We start from the raw sequence: 25,341 nt of genomic DNA, 5'->3' as shown, positions 1-25,341 counted from the left end.
TTCTCTAGTTACTCTCATGGTTTTTCTTTTAATTCTCAGTGTAGAAAGCATTACACGTTCTGTTATCTTTTTCTTGTTTCATAGTCTTGATGCTACTGTAAATGACTTCTTCTGTTTGCAGTTAGTGTATAGAAATATAACTGATTTCTGCACATTTATTTGGCATTCTGTGGCAGTTCAATGCTCACGTATTAGTTTTAGTAGGTTTTTTTTTGTAGATTCCACCGAATTTTCCACAAAGCTGGACATGTAATCTGGATGTCATTTATTTCTCCTTTTGCTTTACTGCACTGACTAAACGCTCCAGCGCAGCAGAGGCACGAGCAACCCTCCTACTCTAATTCCAGATTTCAAGCAGAAAACATTCAGTCTTCATTCAGTTCTATGCTAGTTGTGGATTTCTATCCTGAATTGCTGATGACTTTTGTCAAATACTTTTTCTTACATCTTTTACGACTATAGTATAGTTTTTCATTTTCTTGTTAATGTGGTGAATTATACTCAATTATTTTAAAATATAGACAATTTCTCTGTATCATCACATATTATCCTTTTTTACATAATTGGATTTGATCTGATAAAATTTATTTACAATTTTTGCTTCTATATTCTGAGGGATAATGATCTGAAGTTTTCTTTTCCTATATTATTTTAATCATCTGATATTTATTGGCTTATTTTATGGCCCAGGGCATGATCTATATTGGGAGATACTCTGTGTACACTTAAAAATAATGTGTATTCAGCAGTTTTTATGGATATTACCATTCTATTAATATCCATTAGATTAAGATTCTGATGGTATTATTCAAATCTTCTATATCCTTAATGATATTTTATCTATTTGTGTAGAAGTTCTTGAGAAAGGAGAGTTAAAATATCTAAAAATGACTGTGGACTTGTTTCTCTTAGTATTCTCATTGTTTTTCTTTATGTATTTGAAGTGCTGACATTAGGTTCATAAAACACACGCGCGTCCTGTAACGAAGTGATCATTGGCTGGTTCTTACACGCAGTGTCCCGCAGCGCCGTGGCCTGACGTGCCCCTCAGCAACAACAGAGCCGCGGCGGCTCTGTCCATAGTTTCCTTTGTGCCTATTTTCTACACTTTCACTTTCAACTGACATAGGGCTTTCTAATTTCATGTGATTTGGCTTTAGTAGGATATAGTTAATTGTTCTCTGCTTTTATTAAACTTGAACATCCCTGCTTTTCAGGTGGAGGGTTCAGCCCATTTGTATGACGCAGTCACCCGCACAGGAGGACTGACATCTGCTTTCTTGGTATCTGTGTTACACTCAGCCCACGAGGTTTTTATTCCAAATCTTACCTCCTCCTTTCTTTCCTTCATATAGATAAATAATGCATTTTCAGCGTTTCATTTCATCCCTGAATTGACTTTTAGTTATACCTATTTTTGCTTACTTATTAAGATGGATGCTATGTAAGTTAAAATGTTTATATTTGATTTATTACAGTGCACTTTCATGTAATATTACAAAACATCAAAATCACTCTTGTGCTCCTGTTGCCATTTACTCTTCTTCCACATAAGCTATAACCCCCACAATACCCTTTTTAAAAAAGGTTTTATTCACACATTTGAGTGAGTGCGTGTGCGCCAGAGCACACGCAAGCAGCCAGGAGCAGCAGAGGGAGAGGGACAAGCACACTCCCCGCCAGCAGGGAGCCCGACACCGGACTCCAGCCCAGGACCCCGGGGTCACAACCTGCGTGTGCCAAAGGCAGATGCTTAAACAACTGAGCCACCCACACGCCCCAAACCCCGAAATACATTTTTGTTTTTTTCTTTTAAATATGCAATAGTCTTCATCAAAATCTTAGACCTCTTAAGTGTATGTATCTTTTATATTTACTTGCAAATTTACCACTCCCAGTCATTTTCATTCTGGCTTTTAGATATGGGTTTCTCTATGGCGTCATTTTTCTTTAAGCCAAAGCACTTCGTTTATGATTTCTGTAGCGGGGCGTCTTCCAGACACGGATTTTTCCCTGTTTCTTCTACAGTTTTGAACAACACAGAATTCTAAATTGATGGGCTTTTTTTCTTTTCTCTCAGCACTCTATGTCCTACAGTCTTCTAGTCTCCTAATGAGAAGTAAGATCCTTCTCACAATTATTCCCCAAGACACGATGTCTTTCTTCTCCTCAGTACACCTCTAAGATTTTCTCTTTGTCTTGGGTTTTCCTTGATTTGATTACGACATGCCCAGATTTTGTTTTCTATTTATCCTCCTTGTGGTTCATTAAGCTTCTTGCATCTATGTGTTGATGTCTTTTATCAATTCTGGGCAAATCCCAGGCATTATTTCTTTAAATACGTCTTCTACCCCATCTCTTTCTCACATTCCCTTCTGGGATGACATTTACACATATGTTGGAGCACCTAATAGTGCCTCGTGTATCCCGGACATTTTGTTCATTTTTTGTACTTCTTTTATGTTCTTTAGGCTTCATTTTTTTTATCATTCCTATTGACCTGACTTGAAATTCAGACTCTTTCCTCTGCTGTGTCTGGTCTGTTACTAAACTCATCAAATGATGCTTTATTTCTGATCTTACCGCTTTCAATTCTAGTATTTCCATTTGGTGTTCCTTTATTGTCTCCATCTCTTGGCTGCAGTTTTCTATTTGTTCATGTGTGTGTCTCACCTTTCCCACCCAATCCTTTAATAGATTTCTTCCTTAACGCGTCCCTTCCTCATCACGACACCACCTGAGTCACAGCTGGGCATCCTTATTCTTCTATTACCTCTTTCCTCTCGACCATGAGTCACCTCTTCTTGTGCTTCACGTGTCTCCCGGTTCTTGATGGTGAACTAGGTTTTGCATGAAGAACAGTAGAGATGGAAGTAGTATTCACACCTGGGACACGGCAAGTCCTTCTCTGTGAGTCGCTCTTGTGGGGCTGAGTTCATGTGAGCTCTGCGGGAAATGGGCTTTGGTTTTGTTGCAGACTCAGAGTCAGTAATTCCCGGCTACAGGGATGCTGAGGGTGGGATCAAGTCTTTTCTTCAGCAGTGCTAGGATCGAAGCCCTGGAGTGACTCTGAGGATGGCTTCATGCTCTGCAGACAGCTGCCACTCCTCGGAGCCCGGGAGCTGTCTCTGATTTACAGCCAGGACCAGTGTGTGGCCCCACCTCTCTGCTCCCCACAGGGTAGAACTTCTCCCACCGCTCTGCCTTGTCCCAAGCCTCCGGAGGGCTGCTGAGGAGTGCTCAGAGGGTCGGGCGCCCCCGCCTCCACCCATGGCATACTGCCTTCTCACACACTCGGTGCTCTGTGCCACTGCGGCCCGGGCCCCTGTCCCCACAGCAGCCCCTATGCACTGTCCACGGTTCCTTAAGGTTGGGGCCGCGCTCTTCCCTTCCTCCTACAGCTGGCTCCTCTCCTGCTGCCGCAGCCCCTGTGAAAGGAGTGGGGCCTCTTCTCCCCTAGAATGACCTCATTCGTTTTTGGAATTCTATCCATTTGAGTTTCTTTGTATCATCAGCAATCCAAGGGCTTTCTAAAAGCTAGGACTGGTAGCTCACCTGGCCTGTCCATACTGTTTGGGTGGGACTGGGGTGGTCTCCCAACATTCTGCACTTGAGTCTACCTGCTGACCTCCTGCTGCTCCCAGCACCCACCCCGCGGAGCCCTCACGGGCCCACTCGCCATCTGGTTCACAGGCCTCCTTTATTTGGAGCCTTCCCCACAGAGCCGCTCTATCCTTGACTGTGTGCGCACGTCTTCCCCCCGGGGAGTACTTGTGAGGTCCCAGCGCAAGACTAGGGTTTCCCTGTCTCACCCGGCACATAGCCTGTAAAACATGAGAATGCTTGTGCCGAGACAATGTTTCCAAAATAAATCAGTTAGTTCGCAGCATTTCCGAGTGATGAATTTGGGTTTTAAAGTTCCCAACAGTGTACTGTAAATTGAAAATGACTGTGTCCTCCGTAGGGACGACAAGGACACTCAGCCAGTGCTGCCGAGGTAAGCACAAGCAGCAGCTGCCTCCAGCCCCGACAATGCACGGCATGTGAGGACAGTGGTGCCCTCTGACCCCCTCGGGCTTTGGTTAGGACATAATTCGTATTAAAGCCTTGGAAGGTAATAACTTCACAATGTTTCTCTGACCCTATGCTAGAGTTAGATTTTTGAAGATACATAGGAAAAGATTATTTATAAAATAATTCACTGGAAATTGGTTGCACCTTAAAAGATCATGGATGTATAAAGCTTAAATTTCAATGTAGACTTTCATCACTCGAGGGGCTGGAGATGAGAAAACCCTGCCCCCAGCCCTGCCCGGCTGTACTTCTGTGGCAAAGAAGTATGCTGGGCGGCTTTGGTGAGGTCTGGTCACGGACTTCTGCTCTGTCCAGTGTTTGTTCATCAGAGAGATGACACTGGACAGAGAAAATAAGTTCTAGGTTTTCATGCATTTTTAACACTGAGAAGCATCCGTCTCAACGCAGAAGAAAATGCCTAAGCCAGAAGCGCCACCACGTGCTCACTTGCTCTCCTCCGCGTGCTCATCTTCTGAATAAAACCTTATGACGTGGCGCTAAAACGGCCATGTGGCAGGATGACCGCAGAGTCCATGACTGCACGGGGACATCTGTGAGGAAAAGTGCCCTGACAAACTGCGGTGGATGGCCCTCCCGCCGGATGTTTAAGGACTACAGAAGCCAACCCTGGCCATGTCGATGGACGGCTTGCGCGGTGAGACCAGCACCGGCCCCGCTCTCTCTCTGCTGACACGGAGTGCAGGCAGGGCTGGACGCCCCCTCTGCCTGTGCCTCCAGTGGCCGCAGCGTGGAGTCAGAGGCAGCGGCCCCACCTCTCAGACACAGGCTCTCGAAGGAATTGGGGCCCATGAAAGACACCAGTCCCACCTTCTTCTGGAACGAAAAGGCCACCCTGAGAGCAATCCAGGATGGTTTCCGGACGGTCAGTGGCAGAATCGCGGTGCACAGGAGCCAGGGCTGCAAAAACACGGCAGCAAATCCTACTGGCTGGCGTGAGCAAGCTACAGTCACGCACCCCAGCACCACTGCGGGCCTCACCGGACCCATGGAGGCTGGTCCGGCAGAGTCATTCACCACTCGGGAGGTCATACCCGGGGACCAACCCAAGAGCCCCCAGGAGCTGTCCCATGGTGTGGCCACCGTCCCTCCCAGCACTCCCGGCCCTGGAGTCCCCGGGGTCCCCCTTCACAAGGCCCCACCGTCGTTCGCAGCTGATTTCTGACCCCAATACTGTGCTGTCGGGTTCCTCGGAGCAGGGCGCGGACCACACGGCGATACGGCGTAGAACGCGGGGACCTTCCCTGCGCCCTCCGCATCCAGGGCGCAGACTCTGTGTAAACTTGACTCTCCCGTTTTAGTGCGAGGCTAAGTGCGTGATGACCACGCTGAAGGGGAAACACGTGCGGCTTCAGAACGAAGGCTGGGGCTCCCCGCCCAGCGGGGATAGCTGAGGAGGCTTCGCAAGCAGCCTGTGGGACGGAGGCGAGCTGCGGCCCTGGAGCCCGCCACCTCCCTTCAGTTTGTGCAGCCCACGGAGAAGACCCCAGACTTAGGCTAAGGGACCGTGGCGAGCCACTCCACCGAGAAATTTCAGCTGGTTCCTTCCCTCGGGCATCTTCTGGGTCTTCCGAGTCTGCAGAACCTTTAGCGACTCTCTTGCCCCTCCCCCCTCCACAACCATCGCTGGGTCCATCACGCAGGGTCACGAGGCAAAGTCTCCCTTACAGACGCCCAAAAACCCACAGCCAAAGCCAAAGCTGCGCATGAAGCGTTGTGTGATAAGGACACATGAGCGGACAAAGGAGGCAGACGACACGACGCGGTTAGGCTTGCGTGCGCGTCAGTCGCCCGTCTTCAGGACTGCGAGAGGGGCTGGCGTTCCGGAGTGCCGGGCGGCAGGCACAGCCGCGGGACCGGGGCCGGGGGGCTGTGCGGTGCTGGAGCGCCGACGGGACCCACGTCGTCCAGCACAGCCGCGGGACCGGGGCCGGGGGGCTGTGCGGTGCTGGAGGCGGACGGGACCCACGTCGTCCAGCACAGCCGTGTCCTCGGTCCTGCTCAGGAGACGGGGACACTAGCAAGGACCAGCAGCTGGTTTCCAGACTCCTGACCTACTCTCGCTGCGTTTCTGAAGACTGTCCGTGACGAGGAGTCATGACGACTGTTAAGTGAGGCCTTCCCCAAAAGCTGGACGTGCACGGCCTTCCCGCAGCCTCACAATGGCCGTAGGGCCGTTATGCGCACCTTCCTGGCCAGCGCCCGGCCGAAGAAGCTGAGCATCTGCCCCAGGCCACACAGCACTGAGGGGATGGGTTCTGAACCCGCTCCAGGGTGTCCAGCATCGCGCCCACCACCTCTGCCCACTGCCAGCTCCCCCAGCAGCCTCTGTGCCAATCCCGTCTCCGGCCCCGCGGGGCCCGCCGAGCGTCTGGCTCGTAGGAAGTGCTCAGTCAGAATCAGCGAGTGAGTAAAACATCTTCACACCGAGAAACTAGTGTGAAGCGGACCCAGCTCCACCCGGGCAGGGTCCGCACTGAGAAGCTGGCCAAGGGTCCAGGCCAGAGCGGGCTTGGGCGGAGCGCAGCATGTGGTATGGGCCCTCCTGGCGCGCCCAGACTCCCTCCCGCCAGGCTGTCCTGTGAGGCCAGAAGGAAGAGCTGCGCCGTCAGGTGGACACCACCAGCCCGGCAGACACATTCCATGACCCAGGGCAGACACGTGCTTGTGGGGAGCTCCCCGGCCCCGCTAACCTCACCACCCCTCTCGCACAGGGTCGCAGCACCCGGGAACATGCCGGGCTCTGCACCTCCTCAGAGGTCAGGCCCGGGTGAAGGCCACTCTGAGAACTCCCAGCAGCGAGCCCTCCAAAGGAGCATGGGGGACGCGACCAGACCCCCAGCCCAGAGCGGGCTTCGAGGTTCTCAGCGGCTTCTCGACAGGAAAATAATCCAAAAAAGTACCTGCGTTGCTTCCCCTACATCTCCCGGAGCCACGGCCGTCCTCCGACGAAGCCCCAGCAGGGCTCCAGGGAAGAGGACCTCCGTCAGCCATGCCCCCGTCGTGGAGGGAAACCTACGGCCAATCCCAGGGGACACGACTAAGAAAGACGCGTGTCCCCCGCCACCAAGTAGCCAACACGCCCACGGTCACACTGGACTTCAATGCTTCGTCCAAACGCCGTTCTTGCGATGGTGAGGGCCCCGGCTCTGACGGTCACTAGGCCTGCTCCTTTTAGGGGAGTCGAAACCTGGCAACTCCCGTTTAACAAGCAGCCGTTCTCTTCCGTCTCAGAGGCTAACGGAGATTTGTAGTTGTTTCTCTACAACGTTCTCTTGAACAACCTGTGATCGCTGGACGGCCCTGGCGGCGCTGGTGTAAATGACCTCCTCCCCAGACACGGCGCATGTGGGATGCCTGCCTGGGCAGGTGCACCCGGCACAGACAGGCTTCCTGAGAGGCGAGACTAGCAGCAGGACCCCAGCACGTCCCAGCCCACCGGGATGGCTGGCCACCCTGTGTCCACCGAATTCCAGCCAAATTCGGGGTCCCCTCATGCTCCTTCCCAGCGTGTGCCCACTGCTGTCCTGGGTCCCGGGGGTGAGGGTGAGGGTGGGCCCTTCCCCACCGTCTCTGCTGCCTCCAGATGTCACGTCTGTGTTTGATGCTGGGCTTTCTAGGGCTCCCGTCCAGGGAAGACGCCCCAAAGACCCTCACCCCTAAGCGGCCCCGACCACTGAGTGGCTCAGCGCGGACGGTGGGTGGGCCGCCACTGCTGGACTCGTGAGCACGCGTGTGCGACTGTAAAAGGGTCCAGGGCCATTCTCTGCATGTGCCCCGACCCGCACGGTACAGGAGAGAAACCAGTGAACACCCAGGACTTGAGGTCGGGCCTGGTGTGCACACAGAGAAAACAGCCCGTGGCAGGTAGGAGAGGTGCCCGGCCACAGGGCGAGTGATGGCGGTCACCTGAGCTGCTGGTCTGTCCAGCCTGGTCGCGGGATGAGCGTTTGGAGCTGCGGCCTGTGACAGGGCCTCTAGGTATGGCAAGTAGCGCTGGACAGCCCTGGCCAGGGCACCGGCCTCCTGCAGACTGGGCTTCCGCTCCTTCTCTGCACTCCGCTCCAAGCTCCTGAAAAGCCAAGAGAACCATAAGCCAGTCACACGTTTGTCCACGTGGCTTAGCCGTCCAGGCATCTGCTTCACACGAGACGAACGCACATGGGACAGCCTCGGTGCCAAGCGAGGACACGGGCCTCGTGGCCAGACGGTGAGGTCCTGCCCCCAGCACACGTCAGCCACGGGCTTGAGTCTCGCATGCACCCCCAGAGCCTGGTGCTCTGACGCGCCCTGGAGCCAAGGTGGGGACTTGACGAGTGACCCAGAGAGGGTCAGGCTTGGAGTGTGCTCACAGCCTGGCCGCTCTGAGCCCCGGGGATGGGAGACCAGCGACAGACAGACCTCCTGCAAGTCCGCCAGCACCTGAGAAGCAGAAAGCGACCTATGCAGCAGCCCGGGGGCCGGGGGTCTACGCAGAAGGGGGTCTGGGGTCTAGGGACGCGGACTGGCTGGGGCAGGGGTCGGGGGACAGCAGAGGAGACAAAAGCGAAACAAAGAGCTGAGAGCAGGTGTGAGGTCTGAGTGAGGGCAGGCCCGCCCTGAACCTCGCGGCCGGGGCGCAGATGGAGGCCGCAGAACTGAGCCGGGCAGGGGCACGTCTCCCGGTCACAGAGGCCCAGTGCCCAGGAGGCGGAAGAAAACCAGGCCCTCCCGCATCCCTCTACCTCCCAAAACCTCTAGACACTGCACACGCACAGCTGCTCAGAGGCAGCAGAGCAAGGAAGCAGAAAGAGTCCCGCGCGAGGTTTACAGTGACCCTGAGATGCCACTCCCGACCCTCACGGCTTGTGAATGTGCTGGGTTCCTGGGCACGGGGGCCGCGGGAGCAGGAGGTCCACACTCAGCCGAACCGAAGGCAGGGAGATGACCCCACGTCCTCCCGGGGCCCAGCGTGATCACAGGTCCTTAAAAGAGGGCGAGGAGGTGGAAGGTCGTGTCAGAGCGATGTCGCGGAGGACGACTCCGGCCCGAGGGCGGCCGGGCCACCGGACAGAGCGCAGAAGGGGGACACACACCCAGCCTGGCCCGTGAGAAGGGCCCCGCCGTGCCCGGGCTTCAGCTCACTGGGACCCCGGCAGAGCATCTGACCCACAGAGCCGCAGATGCTGCTGAGTCTGTGCGGGGTCACAGCGGGACACGAAGGCGGGGCTAGATGTTTCCGGTTGTGGAACTGTCGCCACCAAAAAGCCACGTGTGCGCACAGGCCGTGCCGGGCAGACGGGCGGAGGCTGGGTGACACGCGGGAAGCCTGCTGTTTGCTTTTCAAATGGTGGCGAGATGGACGTGACTCTGAAGCCACATGTTTGGCCCTAACTAGGGACACAGACGGGGCAGCGGGTGGCCTGCCACCTGCGGACGGGCAGGGCCACAGTCCGAACAGGTGCCAGGACACGGACATGGGAACTCACACGGCCCCTCAGCAGCCTCCTGTCCGATCGGCTCCCCTCCCCCACGGCCCAGACTGGGAAGAGCTGACCTCTGGGGCCACCCCTCTCGCAGCCCAGACACAGTGGCCAGAGCATCCCTGTCCACGGACGCTTCTGCTGTGTGCATGTCACCTGTCCCCAAGGGCCAAAATGCATCCGAAATGGGGCAGGAAACCACACAGGTAGATGTTCTGTGCAGAGAGCCTCTGTCACACACTCTGACCTCGGGTCCCCAAGAAGGGCAGCCTGACAGCGAATTCCTGGTCCTGACACCCGTGCAATCCGGAGCGGCCGGCAGCTCCCCAGACCATCTCCTCCCAAGTTCTTCTCCCCGTCTCGTTTCTCTCCTTCGCTGTGCTGCCCACGGCTGGCCCTGCTGTGCGCACTGACCAGCCATCTCGGCAGGTGACTACGCCGCTCTGGCCGCAGACCACAGGCTTTGCCGCTGTCCCGTCTTTTCTCTCTTAGCCGCGCGTCCATGCGCTCCCTCAGGCCGACCCAGAACTACGCCCCCACCCATCCACGTCTCCCCCGCACCACGGCTTGTCTGGGGCGCATGCGGTCAGGCCCGAGCAGCCGCGGTGGCAGGAGCCTGAGCCTCTGCCTGTTGCCTCTGCTGCTCAGAACCACGGGGGCCTCTGGGGAAAGGACCCCAGGCCCCATCACTCTCGGGCAACAGCTCCAGTCACGTCCCACTTCCCGACCGTTCAGTCACCTCGAGCTCAGGGATGCTTCCCCAGCATCCGGCGGGGGGTAGGCTCTTGTCACCGCTCACTAGAGCACCCCGGAACGTGGGCCCCCAGCGCTCGCTCCGACCAGAAGCCGCCTTCTTGACCAGGCACGTCTGTTGCCGGCTCTCCTCTCGCTGGCACGTAAGCCGCCCCAGGGAAGGGCTCACGCTCCCCTCCGTTCCTCTGCCCTGCGCCAGCCCCAGGACTCCCAGCCGCCGCTGAAGGCAGACGTGTGGGCTGAGAGAGTGAACTCGCGCACCCACGACATCCCGAGTTAATGCAGGTTCTACGTGTCACTTCACATGTGATGTGAAACGCTAGTGTTTGGGCTGTTACCCATGAAAGGGAGTTCAGGGTCCGAAACTGATCATTGTGGTGTGGTGGGGGGATCAAATTATGGCCTAATTTGAAAGAAAAATGTCTTATTTCCCTTTTGTTTTTTTTTAAGAAAAATGAGTTTTTAAGTTATATAAAACATGATTCTCCCCGTCTCTGTCTGGCCTCTGTGACAGCCACAAATACTGCTTGTGCAGAGAGAACGGGACGTGTGTCCCTACAGCGACTCTGTCTAACCTTGGACGGTGCTCTCCGGAGTGGGTGCTCATCACAGCGGCGGCTGATTTCTGAATAATAAATAATTGTAGCGATTATAGCTCTGACATTTACATAGCAATATACGTAAGTGGGTTTTTTCGCATACTAAATGCATTTGACCTTCATGTAAGTAAATACTCAGTTTCAAAATTTGTATTTTTTTAATTATCTGCCAGAAGTGCCCTTGACGTTGAACAAAAATACCGCAGACTGTTAGAAACACGGCACGGCTCACCCGCTGTCAGAATGAGGTCTAGAAAAGCGGCGCACGCGGGGTCACGGACGCGTCTGCTGTTTTCATCTCTTCCCCTCCTTTCTGACCCGACCTTTGCATCTGGAAGGATTTTATTTTTAAGCGATCATTCGATTTTCACTTTTGCTTATAAGTATACCAACTATGATCAAGTCTCATGAGAATTCTAGAAGTAAGGTGTTTTGATGTGCTGACAGGAGGGCTCTCAGTACCCCAAGCAGAGCGGGAGGCTTTAAAAAAAGCCATAAATGCAGGAAAAGTGGGGACATGGAGTTTCCCCACTCACAGTCCCATGTGTGTGTCTACATAAGTGTCTACTTCTCTGTGTGTGTGCGTGTCCATATGTGCATGCGTGTTTCTGGGTATGTCTGTGCGTGTGTGTCTGCATTTGTGTTTGGTCTGTGTACATGTCTTATACTCTGAGTTAGGCTGTGGTACTGCAAATAAAATGCCTAATTTGCTAATAACCATTTCCACTTTTAGGGCCCAGGAAACAGTACATCCAGTTCTTCCTACAAGCACGGTAGTTTGTGGCTTACACGGGGGTCTCTAGCGTGGTTCTGACCCCTTCAGGACATTCCTGAGGGTTAGGTGGGTCTTTAACTCATCACAGATTTCCCAATTACAGTAATGGGACCAGGATCCCAACTAGCTTCCGCATGTAGGAAGTCTGATTTCAGGAACGGATCACTACTGTTAGGTGTGGTGTTTGAACATGTTTCATAAAAGCTGGGACTTACAGAAAATCTTCTTGTTGTGTTTGTTCATCTCATGGATAAAGCTGCCCGGCTTTTCAGGCTGTACAGAATCGGACCCCACACGTGAGCCAATGACGAGGGCTTCACGGTTCCTTGATCTCAAACCGCGGCTAGAGTTTCCGGGACCATCACTGAATGGATGGAATCCCGTGCTGTGTGGGGTTGGGGTGTATCTTCACTGAGGTCGGTTTAGGACTCTGGTAGTCTGTCTTTTCCCAGGACTAATTGCTAAGCTCATAAAAGTGCCTCTGAACTGTCGTCGCTTTCCCGGCGGGTGCATGACGGGTCTGTTTGCGACGCTGTAAGGTGTCGGGGGACGGGCGCGGCTCTCACTTCACGGGGCGGTCCTGGACCAGGTAACTTGCAAATGGGCTTTCACCTGTAGTTCTGCTTAAACTAGGTCAAAACCTGGTAAGTACGTATTTTCCACCTCAAAAACACTAAAACTGTTTTACGTGTCAGACTTCACTGCTCCCTCTTCCAGTTGCGTGACTGATCTTCTGGCTCCAAACAACACGAGAGGCCTCAGTTTGCTAAAGAAAACAACCCAGACGAGGAAGACCATCTTTAGAGAGCGCACAGTGAACCGGGTCTCACTCCTCTCCCACGAACAGGAACCACCCTGGACAACAGTTGACTCTCCACACACACCCTTCAAAGACACCTGATGCGATGCTCCCAGGCACAGTCCCCTGTGAACTGGCGGGAGCCCCGGACACACTGCTGGCCTCCTGCTCTCAGAGCCTCGGCAAACGGCAGGCTTCGGCTCTCAGGGACCCCTTCCGCTTCCCTCTGTTCCTCACGTTTGGGATCTGTGATCAGTGCTGGGCCACCCTGCTGCTTTCACACACGGTGCTCACTCTGGTCAGGAGAAGAGTGGGGCCGGGCATCCTGCACAGTCTTAACCTCATCCGGGCCAGTAATTTCTGTACAGGTCAACTGTCCTGCGTGAAGCAAGCCAAGTGTATCTCTGGCCAGGTGTGGGATAGCACGAGTCCATCAAGAACAGAATGCTCTAGAGACCAGTATGCAGAATGCATTCCCTGTGGACTGACGGAGCCAAGGAACGGTTCTCGGCTGGTGTGGCTGCCCATGTAATAATTCAAAGCAACAGCAGGTCATTCATTCTGTCCTTCCTTCACTGACTCCAGAATGTCAACCTCGTGAAAGGCATGTGCTAGGTGCTGGCGTTCTCCGGGCCAGAAGCAGCACCTGGACCAGCACCGGGGGACAGAAGGCAGAAGCGTCAGAACGTCAGGCAGTCACAATCCAGGGGCCAGAGACACCCGGGCCTCACTGAGTGACCTGGGCCTGCTCAGGAAAGCTGTGTAGACATGACTCAGGAAAGCTGTGTAGACATGGCTCAGGAAAGCGGCACAGAAAATAGAGAGAGTCCAAGAGGTAAATTGTAAAGAATGACCAGATTCATTAGGCAAAAAATGAAGAGAGAAAATGGGAATGGCAGTACTAATTTTAGAAAAATGGAATCCAAGACAAAAAGCATTAAGGCAACCAAGGCACCCTCCGGAGCTGACCATGGATACAGCCGAAACCAAGGACGATGTGGCCCAGCAAAACTTACATGCTCCATGTCTGAGCCTTCAAGGGTTTAAGGCAAAATATATTCACAACAAAAGGAAAATTTACAGAAACAGTTTCTGTCTGAGAAATTTCAGTAAGTCAAAATGTAATATTATAAAAAATGAATAAATAAAAAGGTGAATAAAATGTTCAAGCTTTATCTAAAAAACAATAGGTCCAAGGTGCTGGGTGGCTCAGTCCATGAAGTGTCTGCCTTCAGCTCAGGTCATGATCTCAGGGACCTGGGACCGAGTCCTGCATCGGACTCCCTGCTCAGCGGGGTGCCTGAATCTGCCTCTGCCCCTCCCCCCTCCTCCTGCATGCTCTCTGTTTCTCTCTCAAATACGTGAAATCTTTAAAAAAACAATTGGTCTAAAAAAACTAAAAAACAACAGGTATAAGGATAGTAGACGTAAGAAGCCCAAAGATAATTAATTTTAAAAATCATGGTAAAAGTAGGGACACAAACTGATGGTCGCTGGAGGGAGGCTGGGTGGGGGATGGGGAAACTGGGTGATGGGCATGAGCGAGGGCACGTGAGGAATGGGCCCTGGGGGTTGTGTGCAACTGATGAATCACTGAATTCCACTTAAAGCTTAAAAATAGAAGTGAGTAGTGCCTCACTTAAAAATAAATACAGACATTGGAAATGACAAAGGTGGAGAGAGGCAAGATGACGGAGGAGTAGCGGACTGAGATGACATCAGGTCTCAGGAGGTCAGCGAGTTATCAAACCGCTCTAAACACCTACAAACTCAGGAGGGGATCGGGGAGAAGAGCAGCAACTCTGGGAACCGAAAATCAACCACTTGCTGAAACAGCTCTACGGGAGAGCGTTCAGGGAACAAAAACTCCCCAGAGCTAACCCGAGCCAATTGCTTAGCCCGACCCCGATGGAGTTCCACCTCTGACAAAGACATTTGAAAATCACCGCAGGAGGCTCCTCCCCCAGCAGATCATCAAGAACATCCAGCCAAGACCAAGTCACCGATCAAAGAGAACTGCAGAACTCCAGAGCCAAGGGAAAACAATGCGTGGAATTCATGGCTTTCTCCCTATGATCCTTTAATTTTGCAAAGTTAAATTAAATTTTTTAATTTTATTTTCTTTTATTCTAATTTTTTAACTTGTCCTCTTTCCTCTTTTAACGTTTAACTAGTTTATCTTAACAATGCCTTTCTAAAAAAAAATCTTTTTAAACCATCATTATTATAGTCATATTCTACCCTTCATTGTATTTAACCTTATTTTTTTGTATTCATATAGGGGTTTTTTTTTTCTAAAATTTTTTGGGATACAATTTCTTCTAATAGATCAAAATATACCCTAAATCTAGCACAGAGCTTTGATCTGGTATCCAACCTTAGCACATTCTCTCCTCTTTTTTTTTTTTATTCTTTCTTTTTCCAACCAACTTATCAATTTCTTTCTTAGAATTTTTCTTAATTTTCATTTTTGCAGTCATATTCTATCCCTTCATTGTGTTTACCCTTATTTTTCTAGATATATGTTTTTCTTTCTTTAAAATTTTGGGAGGTAGTTTCTTCTAAGAAACCAAAATACACCCAAAGAGTCTTTGCACCATTTTAGTATTTTATTGTTGTTCATATGTTCTTATCTGGATAAGATGGCAAGGCAGAAAAACTCACCACACACACACACACACACAAAAAGAACAAGAGGCAGTACCAATGGCCAGGGACCTAATCAATACAGACTTTGGTAATATGTCAGATCTAGAGTTTAGAACGACGATTCTCAAGGTGCTAGCTGGGCTTGAAAAAGGCATGGAAGATATTGAAGAAACATTGTCTGGAGAAATAAAATTCCTTCCTGGAGAAATAAAAGAACTAAAATCTAACCAAGCTGAAATCAAAAAAGGTATAAATGAGGTGCAATCAAGAATGGAAGCTCTTACTGCTAGGATAAATGAGACAGAAGAGAGAATCAGTGATATAGAAGTCCAAATGATGGAGAATAAAGAAGCTGAGCAAAAGACAAACAACTACTGGGCCATGAGGGGAGAATTGAGAGATAAGTGAAACCATAAGACAAAACAATACTGAAATAATTCGGATTCCAGAAGAAGAAGAAAGAGAGAAGGGGGCAGAAGTTATATTGAAGCAAATTATAATAGAGAATTTCCTTAGTATGGCAAAGGGAACAAGCGTCAAAATCCAGGAGGCACAGAGAACCCCCCCTTAAAATCAATAAAAATAGGTCCACACCCTGTCATCTAATACTAAAACTTACCAGTCTTAGTGACAGACAAAATCCTGAAAGCAGCTCGGGGCAGTTAGTCTGTAACATACAATGGTAGAAATATTAGACTGGCAGCAGACCTATCCACAGAGATCTGGCAGGCCAGAAAGAACTGGCATGACATATTCAGAGCACTAAATGAAAAAAATATGCAGCCAAGAATACTATATCCAGATACACTATCACTGAAAATTCAAGGAGAGATAAAAAGCTTCCAGGACAAACAAAAATTAAAAGAATTTGCAAACACCAAACCAGCTCTACAGGAAATATTGAAAGGGGTCCTCTAAGCAAAGAGAGAGCCTGAAAGTACTAGATCAGAAAGGAACAGAGACAATATACAGTAACAGTCACCTTACAGGCAATACAATGGCACTAAATTCATATCTTTCAATAGTTACCCTGAATGTAAATGGGTTAAATGCCCCAATCAAAAGACACAGGGTATCAGAATGGATAAAAAAAAAAAAACTTATCCATATGCTGTCTACAAGAAACTCATTTTAGACCTAAAGACACCTCCAGATTTAAAATGACTGGGTGGAAAACAATTTACCACGCTAATGGACATCAAAAGAAAGCTGGGGTGGCAATCCTTATATCAGACAAATTAGATTTTAAGCCAAAGACTATAATAAAAGATGAGGAAGGACTCAAGGGTCAAGACTCAAAGGGTCTGTCCAACAAGATCTAACAATTTTAAGTATCTATGCCCCTAACATGTGAGCAGCCAACTATATAAACCAATTAATAACAAAATCAAGAAACACATTGACAATAATATAATAATAGTAGGGGACTTTAACCCTCCCCTCACTGAAATGGACAGATCATCCAAGCAAAAATCAACAAGAAAATAAAGGCCTTAAATGACACACTGGACCAGATGGACATCACGGATACATTTAGAACATTCCATCCCAAAGCAGCAGAATACACATTCTTCTCTAGTGCCCATGGAACATTCTCCAGAATAGATCACATCCTGGGTCACAAAGCAGGTCTCAACCAGTACCAAAAGATTGGGATCATTCTCTGAATATTTTCAGACCACAATGCTCTGAAGCTAGAACTCAATCACAAGAGGAAAGTTGGAAAGAACTCAAATACATGGAGGCTAAATAGCATCCTACTAAAGAATGAATGGGTCAACCAGGAAATCAAAGAAAAATTGAAAAAATTCATGGAAACAAATTAAAATGAAAAAACAATGGTTCAAAATCTGTGGGACGCAACAAAGTCGGTCCTGGGAGGAAAGTATATAGCCATACAAACCTTTCTCAAGAAACAAGAAAGGTCTCAAGTACACAACCTAACCCTACACCTAAAGGAGCTGGAGAAAGAACAGCAATAAAGCCTAAACCCAGCAGGAGAAGAGAAGTCATAAAGATCAGAGCAGAAATCAATGAAATAGAAACCAAAAGAACAGTAGAACAAATCAACAAAACCAGGAGCAGGTTCTTTGAAAGAAGTAATAAGATTGATAAACCCCTGGCCAGACTTATCAAAAAGAAAAGAGAAAGGACCCAAATAAATAAAATAATGAACAAAAGAGGAGAGATCATGACCAACAGCAAAGAAATACAAACACTTATAAGAACATATTATGAGCAACTATACGCCAGCCAATTTGACAATCTGGAAGAAATGGATGCATTCCTAGAGACACATAAACTACCAAAACTGAACCAGGAAGAAATAGAAAACCTGAACAGACCCATAACCAATATGGAGATTGAAGCAGTCCTCAGAAATCTCCCAAAAAACAAGAGCTCAGGACCAGACGGCTTCCCAGGGGAATTCTACTAAACATTTAAAGAATTAACCCCTATTCTCCTGAAACTGTCCCAAAAAATAGAAATGGAAAGAAAACTTCCAAACTCATTTTATGAAGCCACCATTACCTCGATCCCAAAACCTGGGCTGCAAGGTTGGTTCAACATTTGCAAATCAATCAATGTGACACATTAATAAAAGAAAGAATAAGAACCATATGATACTCTCAATAGATGCTGAAAAAGGATTTGACAAAGTACAGCATCCTTTCTTAATCAAAACTCTTCAAATTGCAGGGATAGAGGGTACACACCTCAATATCATCAAAGCCATCTATGAAAAACCCACCGCAAATATCATTCTCAATGGAGAAAAACTAGAGCTTTTCTGCTGGGATCAGGAAGACAGCAGAGCTGTCCACCATCAGCACTGCTATTCAACATAGTATTAGAAGTCCTAGCCTCAGCAATCAGAAAACAAAAGTAAATTAAAGGCATCCAAATTTGCAAAGAAGTCAAACTCTCGCTCTTCGCAGATGACATGATACTTTATGTGGAAAACCTGAAGACTCCACTCCAAATCTGCTAGAACTTGTACAGGAATTCAGTAAAGTGTCAGGATATAAAATCGATGCACTGAAATCAGTAACATTTCTATACACCAACAACAAGACAGAAGAAAGAGAAATTAAGAAGTCAATCCCATTTATAATTGCACCTACAACCATAAGATACCCAGGAATAAACCTAACCAAAGAGGCACAGAATCTATACTCAGAAAACTAAAAAGTACTCATGAAAGAAATTGAGGAAGACACAAAGAAATGGAAAAATGTCCCATGCTCTTGGATTGGAAGAACAAATATCATGAAAATGTCTATGCTACCTAAAGCAATCTACACATTTAATGCAATTCCTATCAAAATACCATGAATTTTTTAAAAGAAATGGAACAAATAATCCTAAAATTTATATGGAAGCAGAAATTGCCAGGGGGAGGTTGAAAAACAAAAGCCAAAGTTAGTGCCATCAGAATTCCGGACTTCAACCTCTACTACAAAGCTGTAATCATCAAGACAGCATGGTACTGGCAGAAAAACAGACACACAGATCAATAGAACAGAATAGAGAGCCCAGAAATGCACCCTCAACTCCACGGTCAACTGATCTTCAACAAAGCAGGAAAGAATGTTAATGGAAAAAAGACAGTCTCTTCAACAAATGGTGTTGGGAACGTGGGACAGCCACATGCAGAAGAACAAAACTGGAACGTTTCCTTATACCACACACAAGAATAGACTCAAAATGGGTGAAAGACCTCTGTGTGAGACAGGAATCCATCAGAATCCTTGAGGAGAACACAGGCAGCAACCTCATTGACCTCGGCCGCAGCAAATTCTTCCTATAAGCATCGCCAAAGGCAAGGGAAGCAAGGGCAAAAATGAACTATTGGGACTTCACTGACATCAAAAGCTTTTGAAAAGCAAAGGAAACAGTCAACAAAACCAAATGACAACCAACAGAATGGGAGAAGATATTCGCAAATGACATATAAGATGAAGGGCTAGTATCCAAAATCTATAAAGAATTTATCAAACTCAACACCCAAACAACAAATAATCCAATCAAGAAATGGGCAGAGGACATGAACAGACATTTCTGCAAAGAAGACATCCAGATGGCCAACAGACACATGAAAAAGTGCTCCACATCACTCGGCATCAGGGAAATACAAATCAAAACCACAATGAGATATCACCTCACACCAGTCAGAATGGCTAAAATCAACAAGTCAGGAAATGACAGATGCTGGCGAGGATGCGGAGAAAGGGGAACCCTCCTGCACTGTTAGTGGGAATGCAGGCTGGTGCAGCCACTCTGGAAAACAGCCTGGAGGTTCCTCAAAAAGTTGAAAATGGAGCTACCCTATGACCCAGCAATCACACTACTGGGTATTTACCCTAAAGATACACATGTAGTGATCCGAAGGGGCATGTGCACCCGAATGTTCATAGCAGCAACGTCCACAATAGCCAAACTATGGAAAGTACCTAGATGTCCATCAACAGATGAATGGGTAAAGAAGATGTGGTTCACATGTACACAATGGAATACTATGCAGCCATCAAAAGAAATGAAATCTTGCCATGTGCGATGACGTGGATGGAACTAGAGGGTGTTATGCTTAGTGAAATAAGTCAATCGGAGAAAGACAACTATCATATGATCTCCCTGATATGAGGAATTTGAGAGGCAAAGTAGGGGTCCTGGGGGGCAGGAAAGGAATAAATCAAACAAGATGGGATCAGGAGGGAAACAAAACATAAGAGACTCCTAATCTCACAAAACAAACTAAGGGTTGCCGGGGGAGGGAGGTAGGGAGAGGGTGGTTGGGTTATGGACACTGGGGAGGGTCTGTGCTATGGTGAGTGCTGTGAAGTGTGTAAGCCTGACGATTCACAGACCTGTACCCCTGGGGCTAATAATACACTATATGTTAATAAAAATAAATTATTTTAAAAAGCAAAAAAAATTAATAAAAAAGAATAATAAAAAAGACAAAGGTAATAAACATATGTACATTGAGTGGTTTTTTAAATTATAATACAATTCTAAATGTCATACCAAGATAATAAATTTGGAGATCCCTATGAAAAGGATGATCGTTCTCTGCAAAAATAAATGCCTCAATTTCACACAGTAAAAACGTTTTGCCAACAGCCTTGGAAGACAATGAGAATGTTAGGAGACATGTCTCAAAGGAGGAGTATAGGAGATACGTACATCAGGAAACAGATAATTTCAGTGCTAAAGGTTTTGCAGAAATTTTGTGAAAAGAGGGAAAACCACTATCTGTACCATGATGACAGTGTAACCGTGACCAGAGCTGCAGGGAGGGACAAAGCCAGGAAGACAGCAAGGCCAAGTGCCCCTGTCCTGGCTGCTGAGATGGTCCACCAGGCAGAGTGCCAACAGGAAACACCCGAAATCTGGAGGTCTGAGTGTGGGACAGGACGCCACTGACAGAGGCACACAGGACTGAGAGGAGTGACAGGGTAACCATGGAGAGCCGCCAGAGCAACAGGACGGAGCAGAGAGGGGGTTGTGGGATCAGACCCTCTGCCCAGGTCCCACTGCCAACATAACCCCTCCGCCCTGCCCTCTAAGGCGGGGTGAATCCCAATGGACAGCGCCAGCCTCAGCCTGAAGCTGAGCTACCCTACGACCTACTCATGAGTAGGGACCTACTCATGCAGCTGAGGAACACCCGTCCCTCAGGGGCAGAGCCAGGAGCAGGATGGACAGGAATCTGGGGATACCCCAGCAAGTCTTCCCCAAACAGGCTCTGCTTTCAGAGCTCGGATGGCTGGTTTACTTAGGCTCAACCGTGTCAAAGACATGAATTAGAATTCCAGCCTAGAGACGGCTATGAGAACTGTCTCCGTCAGCAACTGTCTTCCATGCTACAGACCCGGAAAACCTCTCTACAAGATGGGATAAATGAAAACTTGCTTGCCTTAAATATAAAGGCTCTAAACTGAAATAAAACAGAAAAATACAAAAAAAACCTTTTCATGTGAACAAAGATCATGCATAAAAAATTCATACCTAAAATATGAAGAAAATTCCAATCTAAAATAGAAATATTTTTAAACTTTTAATCTCACTTATTAAAAAAACAGCAAAGATAAGGTATCATTTTTCATAATAAAACTGGCAACTTTTAGAAATGACAGCATTGATGCTGGTGAGAAGGTAGTGGTCGGGGGTCTGTTCAACGGCCTGCCCTCGCCTGCAAAGGCTGGTCCCGGGGGCCACCACGCTCCGGTGTCCCCGCCGGGCCGCACGAGGAGCCGTTCTGTGCTCACCCCGGCGTTCCGGCTCGCCTGGGCTGCGGCGCCTCACGGGCAGTGACGGTACATCTTCCTCAGTCGGAGGGAGCCATGGGCAGCCCGGAAGCGCCCGGGGGGAAAGACCAGTACCAGGAGCGCGCGATCGTGCGAGCCACAGCGGAAATGCGAGGCGGCCGGACTCGGTCTGGGTCGTCGCCCCTCACAGTCTCGCGCTCGCGCGCGGCGAGCACGGACGACCTCGGCCGCAGGAGGCCCCGGACCAAGACAGGCCGGGCGTGTGGAGCGGCAGCGCGTCTCGGGCCCCCAGAAAGCTCGGTGCGGCTGCTGGGGAGGCTGACGCGGCGAATGGGCTCTCAGTGTGTCCACGTCCCTCGGGTGGGGTCACTCGCTGGCCCTGCACTTGGCAATGAGCCTCTCGGTGGCTTAGCTGCTTCCCTCGGTGGAGGAACACCAGCTTCAGGCAGATACTCGCGTTTTCGTGTTACTGAGGTTTTTCTAGCCCAAGTTTCAGAACAATCTCTCTTGGGGGGAAACCAGACCTTCCGAACTTCCCGAAGCCTTTGCAGAAGGCCCTTCCCACAGTCTGCGACCTTGAAGAATCTAGCACCATGGCTGAGGTGCCACACGACCCTGTCTTCGGACTACGTTTTTACCTTCCTGCGTCTCCATTCCCTGCCCTCCAAGGCCAGGACAGGCAGCAGGGACCCCTCAGAGTGCGCAGTGGGGATGAAATGAGGTGCCGCAGCTCAGTACAGGTTGCTATGTATTGGCAACAGGAAAACCGCCATGACTAAACTCTGATTTTTGCACTAAAGTGAACATAAATTCTTACTGGGAAATGAGAAGTCTTGACTTTTCTGCTTCCAGCCAAGGCTCTGAAGAGGCAGGGCTTCCCAGTGCTCTCGGGAAAGGGAGGGGAAGGCAGCGGGGATGTCCGTCCTGAGGACCGCACCCGGCTCGAGGGTCCCGCCGGTGTGTCTTGTGCACCTGGGCCAGGCCCGGGGTGGGGGCAGCACCGCCCGCCCCTCCTGCACTGTCCCACCCCCCGGACCATCTACGCCACAAGGACAACAGGTCCAGACAGACACCGCTCGATGGGTCCGGGCTGCGGCCAGAGAGCCGTCTGCTTACCTGGCTGTGTCGGAGGCATCCAGATGTCGCGGGTAGGCGTGGGGCAGGTCCGAGAGCTCCTGGGCCATCACACGCTGGGTGTAGTCGTCCTGCCACGTGAAGCCTGGGGGAGGTCGAGAGCTGCATTATCAACCTAGAAACTGAGCTAAAGCCCGTATTTCCGTCTCAGGATAAACTGCTGCCGTTTCAAAGTCTGCCCTCAACGCCGTCAGCCACCCACATCTCTACCACGGCGGTGTTACTAAGGTTTCTCTTTACACAAGTCGCCGTCTTCTGAGAAAACAAGACCAAAACTAGGAGGGGCATTTTGCCAGATGAGAAGCACGAGGCGCGGGGTGCCGTGGCCGGACGCTAGGAGCTGTCGCCCGGGGCACATTTCACTCGGAAGAGGGAGGTGTCCCCGTGAGGGATGCAGACGTTCTCGCAGAAAGGCTCTGGTCACCTGACCCACGCGTGTGCTCATTCCCCCACCGCTGGGCCCCTAGCCTGCCTGCGCCCCACCACGTCTCGGGAATCCGTGCTAGCCCCAGCCTGCCGGAGAGCCACACAGTTGTAATGAAATAAGGGTATTGTTACTGTGAAGGCAATTATCACGGGGCTTAATGTGCTGTATCTGGGAGCCAATTACATTATATTTATCCTCAAATGTTATGACAAAGAGCTTTATAACAAGAGCGAAGTAGTTATGAAGGCAAAATCCATGCGATTATGCATTAATTACATGCACTGCAGATCACATGATAATTATGCTCAGAATTACCAAATAACTCCCAAGAATAATTATTATGCAATTTGTACATTTTAGATCTTATGGTAACACTTTAGCACTTAGAACTACCCCATGCAATTATCCATAATTATCTAATCACTAAATATCATGTAATTACAGAGATATATTTTTATGCCCTGTTCAAAAACACATTACCAAAATCTTCAAATCAGGACGGCTCCGTGCCTGTTTGTGTGCGTGTGTGCGTGTGGGAGAGGGGTCCAGAACTTGCTGCGGGAACCACATGTTCTGGGGAATTTAAAGAAGAGCTCAGCTGATATAAGCTGTCTTCGTGAACACATGTGAATTCTTTCTTCAAATGCAAATCTAACTTTTTTTTTCACACTTACAAATGGCAAAATTCAAACAGTTGGAACATTTCTAAAACTCGAAAGGCACTACCCCAAAGGGAAGCTGACGGGAAAACTCACCAAACAGGCTGGCCTCCCGCGGCAATTTGTTCTAGCTGCTCTGCTTGAATATAACATCTAGAGAATGGGTCGCGGCAGGGAGACGCGCCCCACAGTCACTGTTACCCTCACTTAGGACTGACTGTACTCGTAATCAGCACAAATCTTCCATTTGCCAAAAGCAACTAAAAAAACCACCATATGAAGTGTGTGCTCGTGTGACTGTCAGCCTCTGGTTGAAGACCCAGGAGTCTTTTCAGCCAAAAGCACAGTCGCAGTGTTAGCCTAATACCTAGCTCTGCGGATTTTGGAAATAAGCACAGTTTAAACACGCCATTCCAGAAGGCGGGGGGGGGGGGGGGGGGGGCGTCGTCTTAATACCTATAAGGAAACAGAAAAATCAAGAGCACAAAAGGAAGTTCCTAGTAAAAAAAGCTTTCATCTATAAAATTTAAAATAATAAGATATCAATGGTATTTTTTACCTAAAGAGCAGAAAAGTCTGAGCTTTTTCAATTCTGGGGTCTGTGAAGACACAGTCACAACAGTTGGCCAACTGACAAAGGTGCCATATACAGGCCATCTGGGAGGGGCCCTGAGCCCTTAGACCAGCTTCGAAGGCTTCCTGGGAACAGGAAGAAACTGGGCTCTTGGATATAGAAACCAAAGCAACGCATACACTTGGGGTCAGATGTCCTCTCTGAATGCCTCTCGGAGGCCTCCCGGAGAAGCTAAGCCCCGGGAAGAGAAGACCTGCTTCCAGGAAGATGGAGAAGAGGTACTTTCCCCTGCCCTTCCCACCAGGCACAAGGAAACCCTGGAGATGGTGTGCCCGGGAGGCTGTGAAGGGAGGACAGGGCACAGGCTGCTGTACTCCCAGGGAATCAGAGGAGTCACACATGCGGGGTTCCCGGGGCTGTCCTCTCGCCTGTGCACCTCACACTGGAACTGAGGCAGGGACCTGGGAGCACCAAGGGCAGGTGAAACCCTGAGGTCACCTGTCCCCAGCCAGAGGGCCTGACTCAGCACATTTCAGACAGTAACAGCTTTCCTCCTGTCAAATGCCACCAAAAACAGCAGAGCCCACCCACGCCCATGCTAACAAAGTCCAAGGGGGACCCTGCATCCTCTCTTATGAAGCCAGAAAGAGGCCCCTGACTTCCCCTGACCCTGCGAGGGTCAGCGGAGCAGTCAAGTAGGGAGTGGGTGGCACACCCACCCCTCATGTCAGACCCCACATGGAGAACACATGGGGAGTTCAAACTCCCCCATCCACTCTACCCAGCATTTGGCCAAGACCCCTTCCCTCAGATGTCAGCAGAAATCTAGTGGGGAACCTGGATTTCCACCTCCATGTTAGTAAGAGAGACGCCCCCGTACACACATTTCCCCACCACTCGGCCGCCAGCCTACCTGTTCACCACCACATCTCGAGAATTTGTTCTAACTCCAGTCTGCCGGAGTGGCTGGTATAGTGTCCGAAAAAGCTGTGAACCACAAGGCTTAAATGAGATCCAGAGTCACAGAATAGAAAGCTAAAATGTTCAGGTTTCAACAGAAAATCAGTTGTCACACCAGAACTGGGACGATCTCGGTCCACAGCCATGAACACCAAGACTGGAAGATGCCAGCATTACCTGCCAAGG

General features: G+C 49.6%; 1 protein-coding gene across 6 annotated transcripts in view; it reads right to left on the bottom strand.

Annotated features, from left to right (window-relative positions):
- PTPRN2 (protein tyrosine phosphatase receptor type N2) overlaps positions 1-25,341 on the bottom strand; it is a 709,963-nt gene that overhangs the window by 434,125 nt on the left and 250,497 nt on the right. For all 6 annotated transcript variants that reach the window (XM_032303991.1, XM_032303993.1, XM_032303992.1 and 3 more), the window contains 2 exons: positions 22,518-22,620; positions 8,002-8,164 (listed from right to left, as the gene is read on the bottom strand). In XM_032303991.1, the coding sequence (XP_032159882.1) occupies positions 8,002-8,164; positions 22,518-22,620 (266 nt within the window). The remainder of the gene's footprint in view (positions 1-8,001; positions 8,165-22,517; positions 22,621-25,341) is intronic.

Source organism: Mustela erminea, chromosome 11 (assembly GCF_009829155.1).
Source record: "Mustela erminea isolate mMusErm1 chromosome 11, mMusErm1.Pri, whole genome shotgun sequence".
NCBI lineage: Eukaryota > Metazoa > Chordata > Mammalia > Carnivora > Mustelidae > Mustela > Mustela erminea.
This window is presented reverse-complemented; position numbering and strand designations above follow the sequence as displayed.